Here is a 20,529-nt window from a genome sequence, read left to right as displayed (position 1 = left end):
CAATCTGGGAAATCATTAACATATCTCGAACCTGGACAATTAACACATTCTCATTCAATGATTTAGTATATCTTCAGGTTAACAATATTAACATATCTTGTGCCTGGACAATTAGCACACTCCCTGTCACCCATTTGGATGTAGTGCATCTTCAAGTTAATTTAAGGATTTAGTACATCCTCAAGTTAACAATAAGGGTCTCCTCAGATAAACATGAGCACACGTTCTTTAAATAAATCATATATGGCCCATTATTCAGTTGATACTGTCAACCATGACTATAGCAGTAGGAGAAAAAGGGGATTAATGAAAAAATATTCTTAAAGATTTTTAGAAACATTGCGTTGCCAAATTTATCACTTGTCATAACATTTAGTTTTGTACTAATTAAGGAGAAACTTTTCTGTAATAGGATAGTAATTTATTGAATACAGTTTTTTGCAGTAATTAAATCTTAAGGCAACTTTTCCTGCTGAGAAAGAAAGTATTGATGTGACAACACTGGAATGTTACTGCTTTTTAGCTTTATGTTCCAGACGAGTGAACTGCTGCATACATGCTACTTCCACAACCTTCTTGTTCTCAGAAGGTGTACTTTGTTAATTATCTCATGGTTATGGAATGTTTAATGAATGACATTTATTAAATGTAAAGAAGCCTCAGTAACTTCAGTTTAAATTGCTGTCTTGATGGCTTACAAGGCAGAAGTTCATCGAATGGAAAATATATTTAGGCAAAAGAATTTTAGTTAAAAATTTTGTATAGGATTCATCTTCCATAGCTTTTTATATGTGCAGGTTAAACATTTAAAGCTGACCTACTGTTCCTGATCAGCAGAGAAAAACAGCAGCTGTAGGGAGTGCTTTTCTCAGTCATTGTTAGGCAATTCAGCTTATTGTTGTCCTGGTTTTTCGTCCTGTTGACTCTCAAGCTAACATCAGTTTTTTCTGAGGATAGTTTTAGACTGATGACATGAAATACTCTGGCTGTTGCTGTAATGCAGTAGTTAAGTTTGCATTTTTAAATTGATCTGACCTAAAATTTTGAGCATAAAAGGAATGTCAAGGAAACTGCTCGAAACTGGTGAAAGCGGTAGGTGCCATGATGGCAGTAATAAATATAAGATTTATTTTTTATTTTATTGGTGTGCTGTTTGAAGAACAAACTGTATTTCTAGTGAGACCTTCAAGATTCAGTCATTTAGGATAAAAATTCTTTTTCAGACTAAGCTGGACTTTACTAAACCTTCTAGTGAAGGATTTTGATGAAAAGGAATTCTGTACTAAAGTTCTAAAGTTGATCTTGACAAACTAAATCTTTTACTCATTGTTTTGAAGAATGCTATTTTCCTAGTGACTCTTAAATTTCTTTTTCATCAAAGTATTCAACAACAGCAAGTATAATGCGTTAATGAGTACAATTTTTTTCCCTGATTTTAAAGATACAAACCAATACGCCGACGAGTAATTTGGCTGATTGGACAGTGGATTTCTGTAAAATTCAAATCAGACTTGAGACCTGTGTTATATGAGGCAATTCGTAACTTGCTTCAAGACCAGGACTTAGTGGTAAGTATAGTAAGTGATGTTTTGGATTACACATTTGTTCTGTAAACACAGGTGAAACTTAAATACCATAACTTGTGTAAACTTGATTTAGAATTTAATGACATCATACCTTAAAGTCTGTTGTGTCTTGCAAAAGATAATCTGTTGGGAATTGAGGGGGTGTTGAACTGGGGAGATGTTGAGCTACAAGGTCAAAAACATGAAACGAGCCCTTAAGGTATTTAGTAGGTGATGTCTTTGGTGGGGAAATGAATGGCAACAGCAACAGTCCGCTTTGTAGGGCGACAGTTGTGAAGTGTCTTGAGATTAATTTATAAACAAATGAACACTTTGTGTAGGTATAACAGGGTTATTCTGTGGCTAGTCTCTGCAGTATACAGTATTATTTAAGCATCAACATAATTATCTGCTGGTAGAATATGATAAATGGCATTGGTTGGTAAGCTGTTGAATAAAATTCTGCGGTTTTAAGCTACAATTTCACTTTACTAGCAGGTGAGGTTGAGTTGAGAAGCTGGTTTCAAGACTGTTTCTTTTGGTTTTATTTTTAAACAAACAGACTTAGCAGCCAACAAATGAACCTAGCTAGTTTGTTATTTAAATGTTAGTAATTGGCAATCATAACAGTTATTTCTGTGATTGCAGACAGCTTTAGTAGAGCAGGATGTGTTTCTGTGTCAACGTTGTGACTGTTTTCACTTAATGCTTTCTGAGCATCTGAACCATCTACCAGGGAAGAACAAGCCCATACATACTTTTTGGGTGACAGCAAGCCATAAGATAATTCCGTACTAAATTCATTTTCTATTGCAGGAGTTTTTATAACAGGCTAGATATCTTCTTTAATTCTTTTGTGACCTTCATGAAGATTTTGCCCTAGTAGTTTCTCCAGGTGGTACCACTATAGCAATGCCAAATAAAAATGTAAAGGATACTAAAAGCAAATTAAAATGTTTTAGTTGAACTAACTACATTTCTTAGAGGAGGACAGAATGCGTAGGGTGATTCAGTTGCCAAAACAGCAGCTGGTTTGATATTGTCAGAGATATCAAAAAGTTTAATGGATGTATGCATGATGCTTCTTTACTTCTGTCTTTCAGGTCCGTATTGAGACAGCTACGACACTGAAGTTAAATATCCTTTTATTGGCAAAAATGTTTGATTAGTTTCCAGAGTTACCAGAAAATAAATAATTTTAAACTTGGTACCAAATTCTTCACATTATAATTTTTCTGTATCTGTGGAATATTTGCTTGAGTCTTGTATCCATCTGCAATCTGTATTTTTCCTCAATGTTTGTTTACCTGTAGATGACTTCGAGTTCAGAACTGACCAGTTCTTACCGGTAAGAGCATTTATATGGGCATATTCTGATAAGCAGACAGATCCATAGAGAAAGCAGGAAAAAAAAATCTCTTTTCATTTTAAAACACACTATTTAGTAATCAGTATGTGTGTATGTCTTTCTTTTGTTTTTTTTTTTCCAGTCTTCATACTGCTGCTGCTAAGGTTGCTAATGTGGAATATACAGAGAGACAATTCAAACCCTTTCAGTGTTATGACTATTACAACTTCCTAGTATTGTGTTTAGTACTATATATACCGTGTGTTATCAGATGCAAGTTTCTTCATGCTAAGACAATATGAATGCTGTATTTTAATAATTACATCTCCATAGTAGTGTGGCTTTCCAGTATGCCTATTTCACACACTACTTTCCAACTTGCTGTTTCATGCAAATATTAAATATAAGCATGTGGTTAAATAGTGCCTTTAAAAAACCCACAGAATTTCTCAGTCTTCTATTGTGTTCTTTACAGTGGTTGTTACTGTTGTCATTAGGTAAACAACGAAATGTTAGCAATAAATACAGCAAAGATTTATTTGGATCACTCAAATTTAGCAGGTGCTTTTTCTTATTTGGTTGACTTCCATGTTCATTGCAACTCACTTAAGAATAAACAAAATAAAAATGCAGAGTGCATCTACACTGTAACCATTGGAATTGTTTAAGATGTCTTTTTGAGTTCACTATATAAATTTTATTTACTGACCCCAAAGCTGGAAGGCTTTCCTTTGCTTTGACTCTTAACAAAGTGCTTCTTCTAGAGAGACAGCCTTCAGCTTTCTTGATTGTATTTTATCTGTGAAGTTGTGTTCACGCTTACCAAAACGTGAAAAGGTTATATGCTCAAACTGATCATGTGTGAACTGTTACATAAGAGCATATCTGAATTTTTTTAATCTTGTTTAGGCAGTGATTGGCTAGCGTGCGTTTTTCCAAATGAGACTAACATTTTGCACACTTTGTACGTGTCTTTTAAAGTTCATGGATGTCTTGAAGTTATAAGCATAAAGGAAAATCACCAATCCATGTCACCAGTTTTATTTTTGGTGGTCTAATCTGTAATTGTTTATTTTTCTTGTAGTATCTGGAATCCATGTTTACACTGCTCTTTCAACTACTTCAGGAAGTAACACAATGTGATACCAAAATGCATGTTCTTCACGTTCTGTCTTGTGTGATTGAAAGAGTCAATACACAGGTATTTTTTTTTAAGATACATTTCAGTGTTTGCTTTGTACTAAGAACACAGAGGAGGACTTGATATTTTTGGCTTTTACAAAAATAGGAGGAAAATGTCATGAATTAATAGACTGGTTATTGTTTTTGGTAGATGCCTGCATTGTTTACATTACTTGGTTCTTTTTTCACTTTTCAGTTCTTGTTTGTCTTTTCTGTAAAATGTTCTTGCTCGGTTACTACTTTATTTACTTCGGATTTTTTTTATCGACTCACCTTTTAGAGCACAGAAAGTCTTTAACTGCTTATCTTACTGCATTTCTTGCAATTTTCTTTTTTTTAAATAGTAATTTATTCTAATTGTATCATCTTGTATCTGAACTAGGGTTTTATTAAATCTTACATATCAGGAGAGACATTTTAGGGAACAGGATGTTCCACACTCTTCCACACTCCTAGGGACTGCACAGTCAAATTTGTAATCTCTCGTTGGCACTGATAGGGATCACGGGTGCCTGTACAGCACTCTCCTTAACTGCATGAAAAGTTTCAAGTTCACATCGGGAATTTTCAGTACTTCCTTCGTAGTGTTAAATTATATTCTTCAGCTTACACATAAAGAAATTGAAGAAGTCTTTGCAAAATTAAAAAAGGATTTGTTGACTGCTTTTGACTCATTTTTTTTTTTCACGGGGTGGCTGTATTAAGGACAGACATAATTGAGTTTACCTCCTTTCTGAAGTAATCCTGTCTGACCACCAAATGAAGCTTTCCTAATTGTCCCTTGTAGAAAAAAAGTCAACATGACAACAGATTTCCCTGCCTTTTTAGATCAGTTAAGAGAAGCAGCAGAAAAAAACAAGTTGAGAAAGAACCTTTAAATCTGTTTAAGTTAATTCCTGATTAAGTACTTTAGAAGACAAATAGATTAACCTTTTAGTATTGTAGAACATCACAGAAAAACTTTAGGCCGGGACATACCTCTGGAGGCATATAGTCCAACCCTTGCTCAAAGGATGGATAACTTCAGAGGTTATTCAGCGTTTTGGGGTTTTTTTTACTGCGTCTTAGGAATTACGCTGAAGTGAAGAATATATTAAGATGAAAATATATCTGGTTATCAAATTAAGTATTTTTTTGTGTGTTCTGTTTACTACTTAGGCCCAATTGACATGCACAAATATTACCCTAAGTAATGTGTTCTTTTCAAAATGCTGTGCAGTCAGAGGTTACTTCAGTCATAGAGTACGGAATACAGGGTTTTAGAAAGAGGAGAGGGAGTAAATTAAAGCGAACTCTCTGTGTTTTTACTATGAAAAAAACAGCCCTTAAATGTTTCAGAAATCATGCTTGGGATAAATTAATGGCCTTGTTCCACACATTAAGAAACAAATTTGTCTTCTGAACTTCAGATACAACCATATGTAGGATGTTTGGTTCAGTATTTACCGCTCCTTTGGAAACAGAGTGAGGAACACAATATGCTACGATGTGCCATTCTAACCACCCTAATCCATCTCGTCCAGGTAAGGTGTCAGAAACACATAAATGTCAGTGTCTCCTACAGTTCTTTCTCAGACATGCCTACATGTTCGGTGTGTGTATATGTATATAGGTAAAATTAAGGTATATTTTGGTTTTATAGGCTATTTCTAAATGCTTTTCGGTCTTACAATAAAGATAAATACTATATCTAACAATAAAGGTTCTCTGATAGTGGAGGTAAGCATGGCTAATGTTAATCACTTAACTACTTTGTTTCCAGGGGCTTGATCAGTAAAAGCAGTTCTTGAGGCAGATTTGCTTGTGTTATGGCAGGGGTTGGTTTTGTAATCATGGAATTGAGTCGTCTTCAGTGACTATGTGAAAGAGCTTGTTCTGGCTCCCTGTATTTCCCAGCTGGCAGTAGGAGTATTGGTCTCTTCTTACAATAGTCGTGTGTGGTTCAGACTTGATTCTGCACTATAGGCACATCTGTTTCCCCATTGCTTTCCATTCAGCTCCCAGGGATGTGGAATTTCTATTTTGATTGCAAACTTTCTGTGAAGATGATCCATGTTTAAATTGCAGGCCAAGGTATGGGTCACCACCGCAAATTTCACTTTGCCTGTTCTTTAGATTTGCATTTTAATTCAGACTAGTGTAAAACATTTCTTGTTTAAATCATAACTGTTAGGTTTAATGTCTCTCAAGGGCATCAACTAATGGGTCATCTAGTTTATTTGAAATTCCAACCTTTTTATTGTTACCATTACATTTTTACTGCATAGCCTCTGATATCTGTTACATCCTTTTACAATGATTTCTGCAACATTTTTTATGTAGCGTATGGGAATATTTCATCCCTTCTTAAATATCCTAGTTTTAAATAGCAGCTCTGAGCTGTCTTTGTTATGTAATTAATTTGTATCACATCCTGTTACTTCTATTTCCATCTCTCTGATCCTTTTTCTTCTTTAGAGAATTTATCTGTGCTCATAATTTTATTTTTAGCTATACTTGAACACTCTTCTTCTTAATGTCCATTTTAAAACTGAATGATCAGAACTATTGAAATGTCTGTGAGCCAGCAGCTAACACCTTACCTTTGTGACTGTGACTTCTAAGTGTAATAAGTGATAGTCATATTAAGAATAGAGGTGAACATAGTGATCCCAGACCATTGTTTTTCTGTAATTCTTTTTTAAATAGATATCTTTTTGTTTTTCTGTAATTTTTTTTTAAATATACATCTGTATGTTGTCGGGAACTTTTCCTTTCCAGAATATATTGATTGCATTTATCAACATTAGATTTCATTTCCCCATAGTTGTTTAGGTAAGTTGTTTAATTCACTTGGTGTCTTATAGTTCTCAAAACTAAGGAAGTCTAGATGAGTTTAGGACCCAGATTTTGCCATATAACATTAATAGCTATGTTGACCCACATTGCATGTAAGTGGAAGTTGCTGGTAATCTGTAGTCAGATAAATAACTATTGCCTTTTTAGAATCATAGAATCCTTTAGGTTGGAAAAGATTAAGATAATTGAATCCAGCTGTTAACCTAGCACTGCCAAGTCTGCCACTAAACCATTCGCTAAGCCACATCTACGCATTTTTTAAGTACCTCCAGGGATGGTGACTCAACCACTTCCCTGGGCAGCCTATTCCAATGTTTGGCAACCTTTACAGTGAAGAAATTTTTCTTGAGGTTCAATCTAAACCTCCCCTGGTGCAGCTGGAGGCCATTTCCTCTTGTCCTATCACATGCTGTTTGGGAGAAGAGATCGACAACCACAGGCAGCTGTAGAGAGCAGTAAGGTCTACTCTGAGCCTCCTTTTCTCCAGGTTAAACCACCCCAGCTCCCTCAGCTGCTTTTCATAAGACTTGTGCTCCAGACCCTTCATCAGCTTTGTTGCCCTTCTCTGGACACGCTCCAGCACCTCAGTGTCCCTCTTGAAGTGAGGGGCCCAACACTGAACCCAGTATTTGAGGTGCGGCCTCACCCCAGTGCCCAGTAGAGGGGCACAACCACTGCCCCAGTCCTGCTGGCCACACAGTTTCTGATACCAGCCAGGGTGCTGCTGGCCTCCTTGGCCACCTGGGCACACTGTTGGCTCATGGCCAGCCAGCTGCCGACCAGCACCCCCAGGCCCTTTCCCACCAGGCCCTTTCCAGCCGCTCTGCCCCAGCCTGTAGTGCTGTGTGGGGCTGGTGTGACCCAGGTGCAGGACCCGGCACGGAGCCTTCTTGAACCTCATCCAGCTGGCCTCGGCCCATCGGTCCGGCATGTCCAGACCCCTCTGCAGAGCCTCCTGCCCTCAAGCAGATCAACACTCCCCGCAGCTTGGTGTCATCTGCAAACCTACTGAGGGTGCATCCGATCCCCTCATCCAGATCATTGATAAAGATATTAAATGGAACTGGCCCCAGTACTGAGCCCTGGGGAACACCACTTGTGACCAGCCACCAGTTGGATTTGACTCCATTCACCACCACCACTCTTTGGACAGAGCCATGCAGCTGTTTTTTTACTCAGTGAAGAGTATGTGCATTCAAGCCATGAGCAGCCAATTTCTTCAGGTGAATGCTGTGGGAGATGGTGTCAAAGGTTTTACTGAAGTCCAAGTAGACAACATCCACAGCCTTTCCCCTGTGCACTAAGTGGGTCACCTTGCCCTAGAAGGAGATCAGGTTCATCAAGCAGGACCTGCCTTTCATAAACCCATGCTGGCTGGGCCTGATCCCCTGCTTCTCCTGGATGTACTGCATGATGTCACTCAAAATGAGCTTCTTGGGTGGTTTTGATTCTTGATGGTAACTTCCCTGTTTTTCTATACATCTACAAAAAATTCCCTAATTCCTCTGTAGGCTTACTGCAATACTTTGGCAGAGAATTTTGAAAGCCTGTAAAAATTACTAGCTGCTTGCTTTATTGAGAGACGATAGTTAAAATTAACTGAATTTCTTATTAGTGAAGGAAAAGATCTTGGTATAATCAATTAATGCTAGCACTTGGAATATCTGTTCTGTAGGTAGTAAAAATGTAAATAAATGTAGTATGCTCCTGAGAAAAGATTTGTCAAATAAACCAGTAAATGGTTAGATTACCTGCAGAATCTGTGCTGTTCAGCATTGCTTTAGTATGGACTATATGCCATCCCACTTTCTCCAACCCTACTACATCTCAAAAAAGAGTAGGAATAGCAAAGATCAAAAGAAGTGCTCCTAGGCTGTAGGGCAGTGTCCATAGAGGAACAGACTGTGAATATGCAGGCAATGTTGAACTTCTGGAAATGCATGATTTTAAAGGAGATAGTATTGTAGAGGTTAACAGTGTAGGGAAAGTGGAAGGGGAATGACTAGTCGTTGCAACTAAAGGGACAATTAGGGTTCCTTTAAAAGTGTAGTTAATTTGAACAAAGATAAAACATATTTCACAATAAACAAATTGTCATGTGGAGAGGCGGAGGGGAAATCCTCTCAACGCCAGGTGTTTGATCTGTCTATCAGTGCCCCAGGAAAGCCCCCTCACTGAACAGCCCCGCTGGATCGGGGGGCAACTCAACTGCCTTGTTCAGGGAAACACGCCAACAGCATCAGGGGGGCCCCTCCTCAGGTCTTCCCACTTTACCTGAGTGTGTTACCCACTGCCGGCAACTGCTGGTGCCCACAAAGGACTCACACTAACGGTTTACAGAATAACACTCTTTATTATAAAATTGTGACAAGATAAGGTTCATGATTGCTGGTGATAGGGACTGTGCAAAAACAAGTTTGAAGTGATATACAACCAAACTATACACAACCAAAACATTAATAACTAATAACAGCTAGCGTAAGTTAGTTATTTAGCATCCATAAGTCAAAGATCTTACCCAATAGGCGTCCCTATGGGGGAGAAGGCGGGTGCAGCCCATTGACTGATCCCAGAAGTTACGATTGAGTCTTCCCTAACTTCTCCCCTCATTCATTCACTTTTTATACTTTACTCTCAGGTGAGCTTGAGTGACTCTAGTCATACATTCTTACATTATTGATTGGTATAAACTTCTCTCACTTTCATTTAAAGACATAGTTGGTAAGAAATAGTGCATGCTCAGTGAGGGGTGGTCATGCCTTGGAGGTGAGTAACTTTGGGGTGGAGATGTGTGTTCGTATTGTAACAAGATTACAATGAGAAAGGTTCATCTAAGAATAGTTTTAACACAGTTGTTGGCTCACCGATGGACATCTCTTACATTTCACATTTGACAGTTGCTGTGCAGCCTATTGGCTGTATGGCACCACCAAGTTCCCAGTCCTGCAGGGAGCACAGCAGAGCCTGGCCAGGGGCTCTCCACTCTGCTCCACCTCCACTGCTCCTCTAGGACAGCAGGTTGTGTTGCCTAGGGAACCATGGTGGAGTAGATTCTGTGCATGCCAACTGTCCGAAAGTGGCTACTGTATTTTTCCCTAAAAAGGTTGTTAGAATACTACACCTTCTGTTAGGTTTATAATTTCCCCTCTCCAAGCAATTTTCCCACACAAATCATGGAGCTTCTTATTACTGGTCCCAGTGGAGGTCAGAAATATAGGTGGACACAAAGACATGAGAGAAATTTGTAGAAGATTCTTTTTCTTTTAAGGCAACTTTGTTTAAATAATTCCGCCTTCACTTAGAAACATCAAATAATTTTAAACTTAGCAGATTCCAAATATAGTATATTATGCAAATGAAGCATTCAACTAGTCTCAGTTCTCTTAAGTAGTAATATTAAAAAATATGCAGATAGTTCCCAATTTAAGAATTCTATTCCTTTTAGGATTAATTTATGATTAGTTTTGACAATAGTTACATTTAGCTTACTTTTAAAAATTGGGTTTTCTTATTAAATGATTGCTGAAAAAATTCTCACCTCTGTGTTCTTGAGGAGACGTCTTTGTGTATGGCTCATGAATCATTTCAAAAAAAGAAATCCCTGGAGTCAGCTCTGAATCTCTGTGTAGCAATGAAAACAAATCCTTCTCCTGATTCTCAGAATATGTCAAAGATGTAGTATGTGGTAAGGTCCAAAGAGTAATTTTTTCTTGATCTTTGTAACATTTTATTCAGCATTTAGCATTTCATATTTGTTAGAGCTGTGACTTCTCCTAGACAGTGAATGACCGGTGAATGTTTTTAGGTTTGTTTGTTTGTATTGGTTTTTTTTTTTTCTTGCAGTCCATTGATAAGCTGCTTGTTTTTAAAAAACTTACGTAATTTTCTCAAGTTCTATTAAGAGAAAGTTCAGGAGTATCGGGACTATTCTGTTGTTCTATGAAGTGGATGCAAGTTCAACATTTGATTTCTTGAATGCACGTTTACAGTATGCAAATAGAACAGCATCACAGATCTTTTTCAATGCTATTCTTGAAATGCTTCAATTGAGGTTTTTAAAGTATTTTATTAACATTTTTTATTTTATAGGGACTGGGAGCAGACAGCAAAAATCTCTATCCTTTCCTGCTTCCTGTTATTCAGCTAAGTACAGATGTTTCTCAGCCTCCCCATGTCTATCTTCTGGAAGATGGTTTGGAGTTGTGGTAAGAATGTTCTTTATTAGTTTCTAATTTTTTAAATGTTGTTTTGATATACCCAGAAGGTGGGCGGAGAAAGAGGTTTAAAAAAACCCTGTGACTGCATTAAGAATTTATATATTATTATTTTACCCTGATATCATCTATATACCTTTTCTCAGAAGAGATGAAGTTATGATGTTAGTAGAAGAAACACATTTTAAAAATAACTTTTTAAAATTTAAAAATAGAAATTATTTTTCAGGCAGTTGATAGTGAACATACAGTTCTGTTGTGAAAATAAACAGCAAGTCAGAAAGTCTAGACTCACTATAATCTGTGTGCTAAACTAAAATTTGAATGTGTTTGACTTTGGGAGCACAATGATCCAGTGATTATCAGGGCTTGTTACTGGAAGAGATGATGAGTTTACAAGGGTAAAATGCAAAAATTATCTTCCAGATCTCAGGCTATTTGGTGACTGAACTAAAAGTGGCACTGTGATCAGTTTGCCGTGAGCCCAATTTGTATGTTTCGGGTGCAGGTGACACCACTGTAGGAGGAGGAAACTGTTCCTGGACCAAGTTCAGCACATCCCTTTCCTACAGAACAGGAATACATTGAGTTTGTCTTGAAATACTGAGCAATTTGTTTGATCTAAATTGTAGATGGGTATTTGAATTACAGATACTTAATCTACAAATGTTCTATGTGCTGCAAAACTAAAATGTATAATGCTGTTAGTGGTGGAGCAGCAAGCCAAAGTGCAATATCTTCACAAAATTTAAGATGGGCCCTTCTAATGTATCGGTTCAGAGCCTTTATATCTTGTTAATAATACTGGTCTTGAGGTTGTTATTCTGATGCTTATGCAGAAGAATGACATTTTAAGGTGTCCTAGAGCATCAGAGGAATCTGGATGGAGTTGGCAGACATGGTTGGGACTCTAATGGCTTCTTGAAACAAAGGCTGTTCTCCTGCTAAGATACTTTACGTAATCAGAAATATTATTTAAATATAGTAATCTCACACCTAAGATCTAGGAACAAATTGGAATGTGATACTCTGGCTTTAAGTATGAATTTGATTTGTAGCCACTGTTTTCAAACCTCAGGAATGTTACAAACAGTGCAGAGCATATAGTTCTGTTTTTATGTATTGTAATCAATGCATCATTGTAGACCTCAAAAAAAGAAAAGAAAAAAGTGTGAGCTGGTTGCCACCACAGCTGCTCCTTTGAGGTATAAAGCACTACACATGCGGTCCTTATACGGTGAATATCCCTCTCTACCCACCTCCTCTGAGTTCCCAGGTTGGGTACTTAAACATTGTCACAGCTGCGTTTTGGAGGTTACATTGTCTTCATAAAAAGACAGTGGCATGTTTTTTCTTTCTTTTCCTACCATAGCAAGACCCATGCCTATACTGATGTGTGTGTTGTGAGGACTACTGCTGCCCTTGAAATATGCTTCAAGTAACTGTTACACATTTTTTAAAGATCATATAGATGGTTACTGGAAGTTACAATGTTTTACATCTGTCAAAATGATTGCTCACTGTTATTCATAGATAATCTTAAATGTTTTGCTTAATCTGTTGGTAGGTTAGTGACATTGGAGAATAGTCCATGTCTTACACCTGAGCTCCTGAGAATATTTCAGAACATGTCTGCCCTTCTTGGTAAGTCTTTTACTAATAAAATTTCTTTGTGATTTTTGTTCTTTTTTTGCTACGCCTTGTGTTGTTCGTGCATTAATTAATGCTGCTGTGGCTAAAGAACTGAGGGGGCTTGCAAAATTGTAACTGTTAAAATATGAAGAACAGCTTTTTATTGTTTGACTTTTCCATCCTCTTGAATATTTATTATCTACTTACCCTCTTTTATTAATAAATTGAGGCTGCTTTGTACCCAGAAAATAAGACAAATTTCAGTTTATCATTTCAGAGTTTTTTTTAAAGAAGTTACAGAAATTTATCATGAAATGTGTGGAGTTTTAGTGATACTGATTATATGGAATCCTTGCCTGTTCTGCTTACAACCACAATGATGATTTCTAGTCTGGAGAATTTAAATTTCCATTATTAGCTTTTCCATTATACAGTTAATAACTACGTACGATGTTTCCAAACTACCTAAATATGTCTGTAACCATATCAGTCAAGCAGCACTGAAAATAAAAGCAGTAGTTGTCGACAAAATATAAACATAGCAATGAGGATTTTTTTTTTTAATTTATTTTTTTTTAATATTAACTAGTCAGAAAGTAACATGTAGTTGTTCCTTTCCAGATATATATGCCTTTCTGAAAAGAGCTTTACATATCCATTTCAGGATACTACTGCTGTTTGAACTTGATGTCAGAGGAGTTGTACAAAATGAGTTAGATTTGCCTTTTAAAGTAATCAATGCTATCCTTAAAGGTATAGGAATAGAATGTTGCATTTGATATGAAGGCTTGATTTCACTTGCATAACTGACCTTCCCTCAAAGGCTGTGGTGCTATTACTGATGTAGAATAATCATTCACAGCATAATTGTCACATTTGATTTTTGTGTCAGCGCTACTGCTAATGTTTAAATTCTGTTGAAATATAATAGCCCTATAGAGGCCTTGCAGAGGCTCCTTAATCCATCTTTCAGTGCAGCAGATTGAATAATGTGGAATGGAGGAATACATTAATTCTCTGAGGATGGATACATTTCTGCACTGAGACCGCTTAAAATGACAGCTAAATCTTATAAAATTTCAGTTTGGGAATGTGGTCAAAGTGAGACATAACCTGTTTCAAGAAGCATCAGATTTAATGTGCCTGTGCTGTACTTTTAAAGGTGTGGCAAAAAGCAGGTTACTGGAACTGGAATAATTCCTCTGATACCCAACAAAACCCAGAGGAGCACATGAGTTAGTTCAGAAAAAGATATGTTTGATTCAGGAAAACCTGGCAAGAGAATTGATGCATAATTGGGTTTTAAATGTAATCAGTTGAAGGTGATCTCTTTCTACAAAAATGCCTTTACTAAACATTGAGCTTTATGCAAAGATGAGTAACTGAAATTCTCTCATTTCCATGACATGTATCTTACCTGTTTTTTCTTTCTGGCCTGAAATAACTAACTTCCTGAAATTTTGCTGCTCATACTTCATTATCTTTGTATCAGTTACCACAGAACGGAAAGTTACGGAAGGCTTGGTAGCACTTCATGTTTGTATGACCATTTCTTTACAATTTGCCTACTGCATCAGTGTTTGAACCTTAAAATATGGTTGCATCCAGTAAGAAGAAAAAAACCTACAGACCTCTAAGGAGAATGCAGTTACTTCAAAGCATGTTTAACACTAGTTAATGTGCTACTGAAGCTAATTTGTAGATGTATTGGAATCTTTTGATGAAGCTATTGGATGGATAGTTGAAAAATTACCTCTTTTCAAGTAAAGATACGCAAATATTCAAACCAAGTGATAACAAGACATGACCTGTCCAAGCACTGAGATATGAAATTAGTCTTGTATTCAAAGCTGTCCAATAGCCTTGTCGAATAATGGGAGCATTAATGTTCTTTCTAATGGAAGGGAAAAGAGGAGAAACTGCTAAAACTCCCCAGAACTTTTCAGATGTTATAATGGAAAACCAGCCGTGCTTTCTGTCATGTGGTATTTTCTGTGGAAGTTTTGCTATGTAAGCCACACATAGGCTGCAATTATGTAAGCCATGGAAGACATACCACATCTTAGCCAGCTGCTGGTAGTTTAATCTGATAAGGAACTTTTAAATGAAGTTATGTAAAAGTATTTTCCTGTTGGCTTCCCCTGATCATTTTAATGGAATATTAATTGAAGGTAGTGATGTAGAAGTCCACTTACTTTACCAAGAACAGTCTGTCTCCCAAACTGGTTTTAAGAAAATTTAGCAAGCCCTTTGAGTTGTTTTAGTTTTCTGTTTTGTTTTCAGACAACGAGGGCTGTTGGCCTTCTGCACTAGTATCAGCCTCCATGTGAAACTTGGAGATCTTTTGTTTTGCTATGGATTGTGTTTATAGATATTCTGGGGTGATTTTCTGTTTATTTATATAGTTTGATAGGTATTGCCTGAGGACGTATCTGTTATTGTCTCTTCAAACTGTTGTTGTATACCATCTTCTGTGTGTATCTGTCTGTTAAATGGATATGCTTTCCTTACTGAAATACTCAAGGTATGGCGTAAAGCTCCGTGTGCTTCAATCCAAAAGCTCAACGCCAATTGATGTGGCACCTGGGTCAGAAGGGCAGAAACGCAATCCTGATTTCACTCTTTCTACTCAGGATTTATTGACTCAAATGTTAGAGGGATCATTTATCAGTAATTGCAGGTCCCTTATGTATCTGTTTCATTTGTTCCATCTTTAATACCTTCTTAGCCCAGCATCACATTTAAAACTTGACTTTTTTTTTAATTAGCATTAGCTTTTGAGGTCATTGGATTTCTTGTGCTTCCATTTGAGGACATGAGAGATCTTGTGCCTCTTGTTACTCTCTGGCAGGGAGACAGAACCAGAATGGTACTGAATAGATGATAATTTTTTTTTTCTATTTGTAGGCATCTGGCACCTAAATGCTTTGTGAGGAAAAACAACTTTTAGAAGCAAATTGTTTTGGTTTTACTTCAGTTTGGTGATGAGGTTCTGAATTGTGATTTCTCTTTTTCCAGAGCTGAGTTCAGAAAATGTCAAAAATTGCTTTAAGATTATCAACGCGTATGTTTTCTTATCATCATCTGAATTTTTACAGGTATGTTACCATTATATAAAGATTCATATTAGCACCTTGGTTCCCTACTGGCAAACTATTTGCTCTCGTGTCGGTTGGAAAATATTGTACATTCAAACACTTACACTTTTATTCATTTATCATTTCGTCCTGATGTTAGCTCTTTATGGCACATGGTGGATGCTTAATCGAATCAGATTTGAGAAAGATTATTATTCAAAATTAATGTTTTGTGGATTGTTTTAGTACTTTGATACCTGAAAAGGTCCTATGCAGGGTAGTAATAGTAAAATCTAATTATCCTACCAGATTAAATTATGATCATAAATTCTAGCAAAACTAGAGATATTATGCCTTGTTCTCACATCTTCATTATAAAATTCATTGAGATAGACAGTTTAAAAAACCTGCAAAGTCACAAAAAACCAGCAAAATGCTTAGGTTAGCTTTTCACGAGTTCAGGAAAGACAAGCATTTTTGCAAATATGATCTTTGAATAGAAGCTGGGTCTTTGGACATATGCGTGTAGATACAAAATGTGTTTGCATAATATCTCCTTTTTCATTTAATTTCAGATGTATGCTGCTGACTTATGCCGATCATTTTGTGAACATTTGAAGGACGTAACTACTGATGGCCAAGTTCAAGTTTTAAAGGTAGAGTGTAATAAAACTAATATCCAGAGCTACATATTTAACATGTGTGTAGAGACTGTATATATACACATATGTATGTATTAAAAATACTACTTTTCCCAAGAGATGGTCAGTATAGCCTTAAATAGAGTACCCTAAAAGATAATGACCTAGTACACTATTCCTGTACCCTCTCTCCAATGCTTTCATTACTTCATGTGATTACAGAGTGTTGTCCTTGGGTAAATGGGTTCTAAGCTAGTTTGAGGCCTCTTTGTACAGATAGATTTAGATTAAGATTCCCTGGTAACTTTCCCACTTGATATTTTTCTAGATTACTAGAGAAAATTGTAGTTGGTGAGGGCTTGGATCTTCATGAAAATAGTTTGTTCTCAGCAAAAGCACACTTAAACAGCCAGATGACCAGTCACTGCATTGTGAAGATGTTATATATAGAAAATCTCGAGAGCATTGAGTTGAAAACAAGGATTGTATTTTGAGTCAGAGTAACATGATTTAATCTTTGGCTTATGGAAGCTAATCAAATTTGTGTATTTCTAGTTGAATTTTAGAATGGAGAAGAGTACTGCAATATAACACAAAAGATACTTACGCTTCTAATAGCAAAATAGAAGGGCAAAATCAATCTGATTAATTAGTTTTGAGAGTTGTCCCAATTTAGTTTTCAGCTTGGTTCACAATTCAGAAAAAATGTCGTTATTAGGACAAAAATGCAACTTCAAGAAATGATTCAACCCTGAAGTAAAAATAGTACTGGTATGTTAAAAACCTAGGTTCATTTTGAGTGTTTCTAATCAAAATGTGCAAAGGTAATAATCTAATTTCTGTATCTAGCCATCCGAATCTGAGTTTTATCTGTACTTTATCAACCAGTATTGATCCTTTTGCTAACACAAACAACAATAATATATAATTTCTTCAATATTAGTTTTCCTTTTCAGTATTCAATACTACTAAGAAAAATAATTATACAGTAACCGCATATTTGAAAAACTGGCAAGATACGGGTTAAGTGAGAAGCCTGCACATGTGTATTATTATAAAAACTGTTCGTGTGATTTTGTGATTAAATAAGCATCACATGATCAAGAAGCATTTTTATTTTTTTCTACATTTCTGTATGACTCTAGCACATAATAGGTCTAGAGCCAAGCTTTTCTGATCTTCACTGAATGCTGAATGTATGTACTCTCACGTTGCTTTGTGTAGCTTTTGTATTTGTACCATGACATAGGGTTCAAACGGTCTTTGCTTTTGGTATATGTTGCTAATGTAATGGCAGCAACTGCTTAAATAGAGTTGCTAGAGGTTCTTCAAAGTACTAAAACCCTAATTTTTTTTGCACAAACTTTAAATAGTATTATGAAAGAGATGTTACAAAAATCATAAGCTCTTGCAATATTAAGCACAATACTTTAAATGTGCCTTTTGAAGAATTTCAGGAAGTAAAGCTGGAGTTTGCAATGCAAGATAATTGAGCAGCAGTTGTAGTGTATTACTACTTAAGTTTCCAGTGGCTGCACTAACGGGGAACTCTGTTGCTTATAAAAACTTCAACTTGAAATCAGCTCATTATATATGCACTAGAGGAAAAAACCTAGATCCTACCTACCTCTTTGGTAGGTTGCACAACTGCTTGCAGAATGCAGGACAGAAGACAGGAGAAGCTGATGGTCCTCCCAACTTGTAGTTCCTTCTGTGAGGAGTTCAAGGACTCTAGTGCTGGAATTTGAAATGTCAATTCCTTTCTATCATTACTGTTATTTAGAGTTTATAGTTCAGCAAACGTTTGATGCAGCAGCTTTTAATCAGATCTCTAAAGTGGTATGCTGCTGCTAATATAGTATTGTTTACGCATTTGGCTCCCAGTGTGGCCTTGCATTAGCTACAGGGCTATTGTCCAGTATGGTACTTACACCTTCTTAACATGCCTGCTTGCTTCCAGAAGGATATCTGAGCCATGTTTTTTCACATGAAGGAAGATGTTTTGCCAGGCGTCACTGTGCTGACTGGTTAAACAAAAAGCCCCTAAGATAAATACTGGGAACAGAAACATCTGGGGATGTTCTCTGAAATATTTTCCTACAAACAGCTTTGGCTGGATTGAAAATACATCAGAACAGTAAATAAATGGATAAGATTGAAAAATACTGATTTAGACTGATAAGACTGTTTATCACGAGATTGCTCACGCTTGATGTGACTTGATTTTCTAATTGAGACAGACAATAAAAGGTTAGAAAAGGCTCTATACAAGGAACAAATGAATTAGCCAAAACTTCCACTGCCTGGAAAAGATGAATGGGGAAAAATTTATGTTCACCTCCATACAACACTATATGTCTACAAAAAATTAACGTTCATCTCCATACAACACTACAAGTCTACAAAACTGAGAGGCATTGAAGGGGGTCAACTGGTTAACATCTCTCTCAAGGCAAGAAGTGGAGGACTTTAAATGAAGCTAGCAGGAGCAAGGTTCAGAAAGAAAAAAAGATTTGGGGGAGACTGGGCAAGAGCATGGAAGAGTAGTTCCTTGTTGAAGTGTCTCTGAGCTGAAAGTAGGTGGTTTAAGGGAAGCACCTTTATATACACATCAGTGTATAGATGCATGGTCTCTGTCTTTACGTACCCGTAGGAGTGAACAGGTATCAGCGCATTGTTCTCACAGCTTTTTCCCCTCTTCATCTTGGTACAAAGGGAGACCCTAAACAGCTGGGGTAAAGAAAGCCTGAAGAACAAGGGGAGGGGGGGAATTTAGTTCAGGTAACAGCTTACAGAGGGGAAAAAAAAGAACTGAGAAGCCAAGGGTAAAGAATATTAAAACTGGGAACCAGAGCAGCATACTTAGAATTAACACATTTGAGAGCACTTGTGGTTACTTGATAGCCAGCAAAGAAATGGTAGGTCCCAATCAATGGTTCTTCAAAAAAGTGTCAGGACAAAGGTATGGAAATAAGCCTTAAACTGCTGGTACTCGCCCCTGCCTGCCAATGCACCTTATCAAACTGCTTTTCCTGGAGCCTTACCAGGGTCCTTCCTTCCAACCCACTTCATAGCTTTGCCAGTGAGAGGAGGGGGCTCTTTGAGGAGGTCCTTGGCTAGGTGAGTTTCACTTGGCATGTTGGTTTTCGTCAGGTCTGTTATGCAGATCAGGTTTGCAGAGTACTTCACTAGAATATAATTTCAGCAATCTGAAATAATATTAAAAAAGCAAACCTGGTATTTATTGGTAAACATCCTACCAGGGCTTTCTATATAGACCAGTATATGTAGTTTTAAAGCTTCAGTTAAGATTTTTAGAAGTACTTCAATTGTCTAATTCAATTTTGTTCTTAAGGTTGTGGAAAATGTCTTAAAAGTGAACCCTGTTTTGGGTCCTCAAGTGTTTCAACCACTTCTGCCATCAGTATTCCGGGGGATTATAGACGGGGAGGTAAGAGTTACTCTTGAACTACTCTCTACTTTTCCTTTTGAGCAGAAAAGTACTTTCTATTTTCTGGCACAGCTTTTTCATATTGATGTTGCATTTTCTCTTATTTTAAAAGCATCTGATAGAGCTTTGACATCTATTTTAAAAGTCTGTAAAAGTCACATAGTAGTGCAAGATTTAAAATGACATATCATTTATTTTGTAATCTAGTATCTATTTTAATAAAATAACACAGATTTTATTTGCTGTCCTTTCATTATTCATGTGACTGTGTTTAATTAGATCCTTTGTAGGTGTTGGGAGGGGTTTTGTTGTAGTTTTTTAAAGACACACACTACTCCTTTTTAAATGTACCTGCACTATAGAAGAACAAACTGGACAAGAAGATTGACTTGACCTTTTTCTTATTTAAATATCTAGTATGTCAGGATTCAAAGGTTGTGAGAATGCTTTGTGTGAGACAGAAGAGGCTTTAAGATTTAGCTTGCTTGAATGTCTTAAGTTCTCCCTTTCCTCTCTCTTTTCCCTTCAAAATTCCATGTTCAGTAAAAAGGAGTAAAATCCAATATGCTTTAACTGTGTTA

At 36.7% G+C, this 20,529-nt stretch overlaps 1 protein-coding gene across 5 annotated transcripts in view; it reads left to right on the top strand.

The window, feature by feature from the left end:
• The window catches only part of IPO11 (importin 11), a 99,815-nt gene that overhangs the window by 46,246 nt on the left and 33,040 nt on the right, over positions 1-20,529 (top strand). For all 5 annotated transcript variants that reach the window (XM_037373979.1, XM_037373977.1, XM_037373978.1 and 2 more), the window contains exons 19-28: positions 1,442-1,568; positions 2,669-2,702; positions 2,873-2,913; positions 3,998-4,114; positions 5,505-5,618; positions 11,023-11,138; positions 12,715-12,791; positions 15,798-15,877; positions 16,432-16,512; positions 19,853-19,948. In XM_037373979.1, coding sequence (XP_037229876.1) covers positions 1,442-1,568; positions 2,669-2,702; positions 2,873-2,913; positions 3,998-4,114; positions 5,505-5,618; positions 11,023-11,138; positions 12,715-12,791; positions 15,798-15,877; positions 16,432-16,512; positions 19,853-19,948 — 883 coding nt within the window. The remainder of the gene's footprint in view (positions 1-1,441; positions 1,569-2,668; positions 2,703-2,872; positions 2,914-3,997; positions 4,115-5,504; positions 5,619-11,022; positions 11,139-12,714; positions 12,792-15,797; positions 15,878-16,431; positions 16,513-19,852; positions 19,949-20,529) is intronic.

This window comes from Falco rusticolus, chromosome Z (genome assembly GCF_015220075.1).
Source record: "Falco rusticolus isolate bFalRus1 chromosome Z, bFalRus1.pri, whole genome shotgun sequence".
In the NCBI taxonomy this organism is placed as follows: domain Eukaryota; kingdom Metazoa; phylum Chordata; class Aves; order Falconiformes; family Falconidae; genus Falco; species Falco rusticolus.
This window is presented reverse-complemented; position numbering and strand designations above follow the sequence as displayed.